At 35.7% G+C, this 10566-nt stretch overlaps 1 protein-coding gene across 2 annotated transcripts; it reads left to right on the top strand.

The window, feature by feature from the left end:
• The first annotated feature begins 829 nt into the window (after positions 1 to 829).
• Positions 830 to 9946, top strand: LOC124149620 (ubiquitin-conjugating enzyme E2-17 kDa). Of its 2 annotated transcripts, none has more exons than XM_046521329.2 (5): positions 830 to 994; positions 1172 to 1252; positions 4694 to 4809; positions 5476 to 5564; positions 8880 to 9946. In XM_046521329.2, the coding sequence occupies exons 1-5, from the start codon at positions 951 to 953 to the stop codon at positions 9015 to 9017; spliced, it is 468 nt and encodes a 155-aa protein (XP_046377285.1). In that variant the 5' UTR covers positions 830 to 950; the 3' UTR covers positions 9018 to 9946. The 2 variants fall into 2 exon arrangements, with proteins under 2 accessions (XP_046377285.1, XP_046377284.1); XM_046521328.2 differs by having other exon boundaries at positions 8262 to 9946.
• The last annotated feature ends 620 nt before the right edge of the window (positions 9947 to 10566 follow it).

Genomic DNA, 10566 nt, shown 5'->3' with positions numbered 1-10566 from the left:
GAATTTACAGTTATCATTACTTTTATGAACATTCAAATGCTAAAAAACAACATTAGGAGTGTGATAAACATGGTGCAATTTGTGTTATCTTTTTTTTAATAACGTATCTTTGGAAACAATGTTTGCTAAAGTGCGTTTAATTAAGTACACGTTTGTCATAATAAAATAGTTACCAAAATATAGAATGGGCACCACAGAAAGTATACACGTAAAAGGTCAAAAGTAGTTCTTTATGGGGAGGTACATAATTATATAACACTAATGTTAAACTTTTGTTTTGGTATAGAATGTTAAACGTTTTTATGCGCCCATGGCAAGTACCGTCATTTGTGATAATAAAATAACCCGGGGCTAAATTTATATAAACAAATCTAGTTTATATACATTTTGGAGAGAGAAAAAACAACATAAAATAGAATATATGTAAACTGTTATAAAGCCCTTTACATGTTCGTTTACTTGTCACGTGATAACTGTTTATGATATAACATGTAGCTTAGAATAGCATACGGGGATGGTTTCAAATCTAAAGCTGGATCTTATACATCTCTATTGTTTGTGGACTCGCAATATAGCTATTTTTATAACCACATGATGTCATGGGAATGAATACGACTAGTGCTACAACTTATTGTATGCGATATTATTCGTAAACGAAATTTGTTACGATCTAATGCTTGTTTTCAGACAATTCTTGTAAATTAAAATGAATACTTATTGGGTAATGATTTATGTAATATATTCATATTTCTAAAGTAGTATATAATGTATTAGTGGAAACAAAATTTACAAAGTTTTGTCTGGTAATATTAGTTGCGCCAGTGTAACCTTTAGAAAGAGCTGAAACCCGGATGTAGACGTCAGTGGTCGTGAGATCGCTGTTGTCAATACATAGAAATCAAGACATACATTAATCGAACAGTGTAAATAGTTTTGATCACACCACTGACATGTCTACTCCAGCCAGAAGAAGACTAATGCGCGATTTCAAAAGGTTTGTTTCTATCTCAGCCTTTTTAGCGACAAAATCTGAATGTAAATATTCCAAAATGGCCGCTGCGTAACAACCTCAGTCAAGACTGATGATGCATATTTATTCATCTAAGACACGTATCTTCATGTCATTTTACAATTGTCATTATTTGTTATTGGGAGCAATTCTTTGTTTCAGATTACAAGAGGATCCCCCTGCTGGTGTTAGTGGTGCTCCTACTGATAACAATATTATGCTTTGGAATGCTGTTATATTTGGGTAAGACATTATCAATGACAAAGCTATCAGAAGTCAAAATACATATATCGTTCTTATACATATATTGAATTGAATTTGTTTTGTTTTTTATGTATTTTGTTTTTAAAACAGAGTTATTTGATATGTCAGAGGCACAATGACCCTAACATGTTATGCTATGGCTAGATTGCAAGTCTTTGTACAGAAAATATGGATTGTTGACCATGTTGACTTCCTTGTGTATCATGTGATATATATGCATTCATAACATACGGCACACATGGTAAATGTTGCCATGCAATGCTAGTTTCTTGTATCATGTTGATTAAATAATAATTATTTTTATATGCAATAAGTTAGTCATATTTTCAGTGTTAGGCGTTGCCACTATTTCATTAATCCAAGACAAGTGATAATTGTTTACATGTTTAAGGACTTGTTGTTTCCTTACAAAATCTATTTATTTACATAAACCACTAGCATGGATTGAGCTGTGGAATTGGTGATATTATTTTACATGAAGTCTATTCTGGATGATGCAAGACTAACACCTATAACATGTATAATGTCGCTAAGTTTCACTACACACTGCAATTCTTTTACCATTTCGTCAAAAGGCTGTAACAAGTTAGTGAACTAAGCAAGGTTACACTTACTAGGCACAGTTGTCTACTTTTTCACTAGTTAACTTGGTCTTCACAACCAATACATTTATCATTTTTCCCTTTGTACCCCAACCCATGAAGATCCCTGTTTGAATTGGTCTTCAGCAATCCATGCTTGTCATAAGAGGTGACTAACAAGACTGGGTTGTCACGCTCTCTGACTTGTTTGATGCACATGATACCCCAATTGCGTAGCTCGATGCTCATGATGTCTATCACTGTATTGTCTGCTCCAGACGTTAATACGTCATACAGACGTCATACAGCTGGAATATTGCTCAGTCCGGCATTAAAACACCAAACACAACTTAGATGTTACGGTTCTAAACCTTTCCATGATTAGTTAAATTACTGTATTTTTAATACCCTTTTAATGGATAAGGTTAAGAGTGTGGATGAGTTGCTAAGCTAAAATATGTACCACTTATGTAGGGGCTATAATGTCCTGCTGCTACGTGTTTCCAGTTTTCAATATAGATCAAGATGGTGGACCTTGTGTGAAACTGAAATTATGTATTCACCTGATATTTAACACATGTTGCAATACACTGATACACATAAAAACAAAGAATGAGTTACTTAAATTGACTTGTATTTTACAAGTTTCTTTACATGTTTGATGCAGGATATTTGCCTAGCTGATAAAAACTGGGTGTCTTGTTAATTTGCAAGTCAAAAGAACAATTTAGAGTCATGCATAAATTTAAGCTTTTAGTTTTAGTTAGACACTGCAACCAAGTTTGAACCAATGCTAATCAATGCTAATAACTTCAAGCAAAGATGTTTATTTTTTCAGTATTATCTAGATGATTTTTTAAATATAAATCAAAAGTAACTTCGAACATTGTGTTGACTAAAACATGTTAAAGTGAAGAAAATAAGCAATTTCTTTTACTGTGCCTTGGATGTTTTTGTAGGAACTAGAGCTGATAAGAATGCGTTGTGTCAAATATCATGAATGTGACACATCAAAAATATTACCGTATGTGTATTTAGCAGTGTTCAAAATTAAGCATCAGGTCAAGGTTTCCTTGTCGATGACCATGGAGAACCTTAAGTTAAAAATGAAACTGTAGATTTAGGGTGTCCTTAGATTTAGATTCTAGTTCACACTGGGAAATTTCTGACATTGGCCCTCTATGTGAAAATTTCAAATATTCCAGAGGTACACCCATACAACAAAATGTTAAAATGCCCCATGATTTTTAAAAGTGTACGCCTTTTTTTCAAATTTAGCGGCTAAAAGCACAAGGCCCCACCCTAGAAGTAACCCTGAGTTCAGCATATATCATATCTGTTTGATTGGCATTCTAGAAGTTTGTGAGTAAATAATAAGACGTAAAACTTAGTAGGTACCAGCTTCTGGTTTATTGCATTTAGGAATGTTTTGATGTAGATTCTTACATCAATATAATCTGGAGTGTCTCCACAGTAAAATGTATGTATACCTCTCATCAGTTGGTTGTAGTCACTGTACCTTGATAACAGTGTAGTGTAAGAGTCTACATCTATACAGCACTACATGCAATAAACCACTAGTGGTTATCCATAAAGTTGTATGTTTTCAAAGTTCAACATACCTCTGGGAAGCCAGGAACTAACTCGCATAATCTTGAACACTTGTCTTGGGTTAAAATAGTGTCAAATACACAAAATTCCTACATCATGTGAAAACCTGTTGATTAGCATTATGTCAGGGACGATACGTCATTGAAACACTTCAACTCACTGTGGTTGTGGTATTATAAACAGAATTTAGAAATGAATGAATACTAGTAGCAAAAACTGTGTTAGGTTGTAGTGCGATATGTACTTAAATTTATGTAGATAACATTAGCTTTGTTTATATGGATAGTAGTAGTAGGTGGTGAAAATTGTGTTAGGATTTAGTGCAATATGTATGTAAATTTATGTAGATAACATTTGCTTTGTTCATACGAATGACAATGCGTGTGGTGGGTACTTGCTCAATCACATAAATGATTCATTTTTGCATTATTCAAATATTTTGCTGGCTGCATAATGAGAGTAGCAGCTAAAAATCTATGTATTTGTGACTGTTAGTGTTGGAGATCACTTAAGGAATCAAGATTAATCATTACAATGACCACTATGAAGCAGTTATGGATTTATCATAGCTTTGGGTTTTCCTGATATTTTGTCACATAGAATGACATTTAACATGGAATCTGAGTAATATATAAATAATGACTGTTTGATTATTTGGTAGACATTATATCAAGTAAGAGTTACTATTCGTTGTTCAATTTTGTAAGTATGCTCGCATAAAAAATGACTAAATGTGTGCTACCAAGGTCTTTTATGGACTCAAACAAGTACTAGAAATCATTATGGATATATTATTAAAGTACAGGGAGTTATCTAGACATGAGTCTGAAAATTGACCTCGAATTTGCAGCAAATTTCATTAAAAATTCCAAAATGGAATTAAGCATTTCATAAATCTTGTTCTTATGGTTGTGATCACTAATGTTATTGCTTAGTCAAGGTGAATTAGTTTTTGCTGATAACAGAAAAAAATAGAGAAGAAGAGAGGCTTTTATATAAAAATACCTCTGAAATAGGAACTTTTTTTAAAAATCCCAATTGTGAACAAAATTACAATGTGTTCCAAAATTCCTTGCCAGAGGAATTTAGTTTGGAAGCCTAAAGAATCCTTGAAATAATTGTGATAGGTAGAGTAAGAGTATTGAAGAGTATTGAAGAGTATAGCATCATAGAACCTTCCTGTCATCATTGTCATACAGTGCATTACCTGTTTTGTCCTCTTTTCCAGGCCTCATGACACACCTTTTGAAGATGGTACTTTCAAGTTAACAATAGAATTCACAGAGGAGTATCCAAACAAACCTCCAACAGTCCGATTTGTGTCAAAGATGTTTCACCCTAATGGTGTGTACAGGCAATATTTATATTATCTCCCCTGTTCATTTAACCATTTAGGCAGTGGGCAACATACCCCCAAAACTTGATGCAAGAGCCGATAGATTCGATCAGTCGGTCACTTGTCAGGCTCGGTGACACTGTGTCTTACCCTGACAGAATATATTTTGATTACTCATTGTCCCAGAGTTGATTATTTACAGGCTTCTGTGATATAACTGCAATAATGCTGACTGCAGCATAACATTAGATACAAGATAATCAATCAAAGTTATTATGCTACTTTTGCTGTAAGTGTAACTCAGACTTACCTGGGACTGTCTATTTTTGAGTCTAGATGATCTGTGGTGCACTTCACTTGCCAAGAAATTGACCAAAGTCATATGACTCATGTCAGTGCACAGCATCGGAAGACTTATGCCTTTTGAAGTATTATGGATGGGATTTCAATATTAGATTGAAAACATAAGCCTTTGGAACTCTGAACTTTGAGTGTATTACTTACCAGAACAGAAATGTCAGTTATATGTTTATAACATGCAGACATCCATACTCCTTTGTGTCAAACATTTGGCATCCGTTACTACCCAGTTGAGATTAGAGATTAATGCTTAAGAAGTGTCTGATGATGATGATGTTATCTGAATTTTGTATGATGTTTTTCTTGTTTTTCAGTGTACGCTGATGGGAGTATATGTTTAGATATATTACAGAATAGATGGAGTCCTACATATGATGTGTCAGCTATACTTACGTCAATACAGGTAAGTGTGACGTTGTGATGTCACAGCAGTCCATTGTGGCATGGCTGAAAAAAAGCTGTATGGCAATAATTTAATGACATTAACGTTGCTTACTCATTAACATTGGTAATTTACGGCAAACTAACATGTAACAAGTACCATGCTTCTTTGTCACTGGAAATTAACAAGTATGACCCTGAAAGTGTCCAGAATGTTGTAGTGTGTTTCAGTGCTTGGTCACCTTCATACCACTGTGACTATACACATGTATGATTATTCTGTTTATTTGCTATGATTATTTGTTTTCTTGTACTAAGAAGCCGTTCTAAAACTGTCAACTTTAGAAATGTGTTTGTCCTGTTTCATATATAGAGAATCTCACCCGTGTGTCTTTTGATATCAAATATATCAACACAAGTTGATAAAAGTGGAAATATTCCGAGGCTTGCCAAGGATTTTTGCCACTTTTATCAACGAGTGTTGATATATTTGATATCAAAAGACATGAGGGTGAGATTTTATTTATCATCCAACATCATTCTTCCAACTTTTTCAATTTGTAGACAGTAATTAGCAGTGTCTTCAGTGTAAAAAGTACTGCTAACAGCTTCAGTAGCAGAGCCATTAGTGATGTCATTTGAATGTGACGTCATGGTAAACAGTGACGTCACAATGGTCTGCAAAGCAGTGTAATCTAATCCAAGTGATATCTCCTGTGGGAGCCAGTTTTTGATGATAAATCACTCTTTCAACGTGTTGATATATGTTGACATTGAGAAGCTCTTTTACATAATTGAATATACATGTAGTCATCTTGAAGGATCTATTATTTGGTTTTATCATCCAAAACTGGCTCCCACAGGAGATATCGCTTGGATTAGATCAAGCGATATCTACACTGTGCCTCAATGAAATTAAATCACACTGCTTTGCAGACCATTGTGACGTCACTGCTATTATAACGTCACAATCAAATGACATCACTAATGGCTCTGCTACTGAAGCTGTTAGCAGTACTTTTTACACTGAAGACACTGCTAATTACTGTCTACAAATTGAAAAAGTTGGAAGAATGATGTTGGATGATAAATAAAATCGCAACCGAGTGTCTTTTGATATCAAATATATCAACACTTGTTGATAAAAGTGGCAAAAATCCTCGGCAAGCTTCGGAATTTTTCCACTTTTATCAACTCGTGTTGATATATTTGATATCAAAAGACACTCGGGTGAGATTCTCTATATGTCTACAGAATATCATTTTTTTGTTTGAAGATGTTTATTGCACTAACACCAAACACCTTAAGAGAATGGTATCATTTTCTGCTTTAGTCTGTTAATCCAGTGTTTTACTCGATTTGTTCTCCAATGACAAATCCTTTTGAATACAATTAACTGAAAACTGATATAAATTGCTATACACTATAGTACAGGCAATGGATTTCAACCTATCTAGAAATGTTCCTGCTTTTTATGGCTATCATACAAGTATTCACAAGTGTCTCTGGTATTTATTAATGCTTACACCTTTGGCCACTGGTTTGTAATTTTGATCAGTGGAGAACCCAATTGACTCACTCATTACTCATTCTCCATTGTATATCTCCATTTTTTATGATAACTAAACTGAACCCATTTCACAGTCATGGCTTCATTTTGTGTCGTGTTTTGAATAGTTTTTATCAAATTACAGTGTTCTCTGATGATTATGACAAGCAGTGATATCACTGGTACTCAACGTTTTTCATTTCAAAGACAACTTGAAATGCATAAGCATAAGGACTCCCTTTCCCACCTTAATATTCAAGAAAATATCTTGTTATCTTGAGGTTCATTCTTAAGAAACTTTTTGATTTGTTGTAATTTACTTTAGCTTAAATTAATGTACATGCTGACTGTGGTTTTAAGCAAGTAATCTCTGCAGAGTTAGTCAGAAGAGAAATGGGCCCGGGAAGATCCAGGGTAGAATAGGTCTTCAGCAACCCATGCTTGCCGTAAGAGGCGACTAACAGGATCAGGTGGTCAGGCTTGCTGACTTGGTTGACTCATGTCATCGTATCCCAATTGTGTGTGGCTTGATGCTCATGTCAATCACTGGATTGTCTGGTCCAGACTCAATTAATTACAGACGGCAGTCATATAGCTGGAATATTGCTGAGTTTGACATTAAACAACAAACAAACGAGAAATGGAGATAGGGACATCACTTCCGAAATGAAGCTATTGTTGCAAATGGGTCCAGTGTGTCACCATAACAGAATGGAGATAATGGATAACTGAGGATTTACTGTTCACTATTTTACAGTGAAATACTTGAAACTACTTGTGAATGAGTGTTTGGATAGATGCTCATTAATGCAGAATTTCTAGCTATTTCAGTGTCAATATCAAAATTAATACATGCCTGCGTACTGCTCTTTTCTCAATGATGAAGGCCAATGTTATGTCAAAATTTGGATTAACAGACAGGATGTTTTGTGTTTCATTGTTTCTCTTCACAGTTTAGAACATGCAAAGATTTAAGATTTAGCCAATTTCATCCATTACCTCATTCCCGTCCATTGTGTTGTTGACTTAATTACAACAGGTGTGGACAGATCATGCAGTCTGCACGTCACCAAGTAGAAACCAAATTGTGTGTACACCATTGTATGTGTTCATCTCATCAGTAGAATACCACTCAAACGATGATTTGACATTGTCATTTCTCTCTTGTAGTCACTGCTACATGATCCGAATCCAAATAGTCCAGCCAACAATGAGGCTGCCCAGTTGTATCGAGAGAACCGACGGGAATACGAGAAAAAAGTGTCAGCGATCGTTCAGGAAAGCTGGAATGATGAGGAGGAAGATGAAGAGGAGGCGATGGCTTGCTCTTAGCATCCCGTTCCACCACAACATATATTTGTAGGACATTTTCTGGCAGGTCGGCCTGTAGGTGGGGCGGAGCGGTCACCAGTGATCGCATTTGAGGACAGACAGCTGGCTCTCGGAACTGTTCTCTCCTCTTCCCTCTCGCTGGCTTATTTTTGCCGTTTGTTCTCAATTTGTGATGTGTTGTTGGGGGCGGGCACCATCTCTCCTCCTCACCACACTCGGACGACATCAGTGTATCAGTTAACATTTCCATTGCATTTTAAGTCTCCTGCTGTGTATGTATGTACCGAAGTGAACAGTATACTGTAACTGGCTTCAGTGAATAAGGAAAGCCTGTATCACATCAGGAATTTTACGTTTTCTCAACCAGAGGTAGGATGGAGATTTTGGTTCATCTTAAAATCTTTGCTGCCGCATTCTTTATCCTTCTGATGTATTGTCCCATTGATTGTTTTTCAGTCTTTGTTAGACGAACCCAACCCAAACAGTCCAGCTAATAACATAGCAGCCCAGCTTTACCAAGACAACCGGCGCGAGTATGAGAAGCGTGTTAAGACGGTTGTTGAAGAAAGTTGGATTTACCTAGGGGAGGTGTAATGAATTTCCTGGTATCACTCTAACCTGACTCCTTGCCACTTCAATGTCATTGTTCACCCTTGTCATTGTACTTTCTCCACTGGCATATCGGTACATTTCGGGAGGAATAAATACAGAAGCATGTAAATCATAAGAACAGATACACGTCATTTAACTGAGTTGTTACTTTGATTATTAGTTTGTTATTCCCAGTCAGTAGGTTTATATTTATTATTTGTTGAGTTAAATGTTTACAAGGAGATAAAAACAAAGTTCATTGATAATTTTCATTGCTTGAGAATCATGTCCAGTGTGGCTCCTTTGAAATAGTGGAGGGTTGATTTTGTTTTCTTTTGTCATATATCTTTGTTTTAATAGTTTTTTAAATAATGGAAGGAAACTAGAGATCTGGATATTTGATTGCTACTTTTGAGTTGCTCGTGGCGTCCTTAACATGGTAATATTGATTGCATGTTGTCCACAATCCATTTTCTCGAGGCATTTTCTCCATTGTGTCCTGTGAACTTGTCCATGTTCTCCAGCTGGATGCAAACTAATCACAATTGTTACTGTCGTAATGCCATACTCTGCAGCTTGACCAGTTTTTTTATCGTCTCGTTTGTAGAATTATCATTATTCTGTTAACTAATCTCAATTCAAATGTGATGTAATGACTGTAGCGGCACCAGGAGACTTGACCTGATGGACAACCTAGGTTTACAGTACCAGGTTTATGCTAGTCAGGCTTACATACAAAATGGGAAGGGATTGGGTCAATTTGCCATTACGGCATGCTAACTGTTAAACTATCGTGAGCTGAGAAAGATGGCTGCTTCTGTACAATGTAACAATTATTATTGAATGCACGTGTAATTTTTGTGTTCATGAAGACGGTAAGTCTTTGTAATGTAGAGGCTGTACAAAGTGTAATAAAGACAAAATCAAACTTATTGCATTTCTCTGCGTTGTCCGTTGAAAAGAGGGACCCGACCTTGAAGACCTCTCATGGAAGAGTCGGTATAATATACCAAAACAACTGAGGACTTGGATTGGGGACCACAAGGAAAGGTAATGGACCCCAAGTTTATCATCATCAGTATACAAACATATATATATTTTATTTTTTTTGTTTAACGCCGCACTCCGCAATTGGGATCGATGTCATGCATCAATCAAGTCGGCGATAGTGTCCACCCAATCCCATTACCGGTAGTCGCCTCTTAAGACAAGCATAGTCCCCTTTTACAGCAAGCATGGGTTGCTGAAGACCATCAGTATATCTCCATTGTATTATGATAAATATCCTGGTCTCATTTGCAACCAGAATTTAGTCTGGTTTGAATAACACAACACTACATGTAGCCATCTATCCAAAATTACACTTATATGAAGGGAATAAATGTGTCCTAACAGAATGAAATTTAAAAGATTAGTTTCATCCAAACTTTTTGATCATTTTTAATTTCCAAAGAAAGTCATTTGACCAGAGTGGAGGTGTTTCAGCATGGGGGATACCTTCAAGGTTTGCTAATAGGTCTATAGGTGAATAAATCTATGAAAACTGAAACCA

The sequence above is a fragment of the Haliotis rufescens genome, unplaced genomic scaffold (genome assembly GCF_023055435.1).
Source record: "Haliotis rufescens isolate VD_foot unplaced genomic scaffold, xgHalRufe1.0.p SCAF_7, whole genome shotgun sequence".
NCBI lineage: Eukaryota > Metazoa > Mollusca > Gastropoda > Lepetellida > Haliotidae > Haliotis > Haliotis rufescens.
Note: the sequence above shows the minus strand (reverse complement) of the source record. Positions and strands in the feature narration are given on the sequence as shown.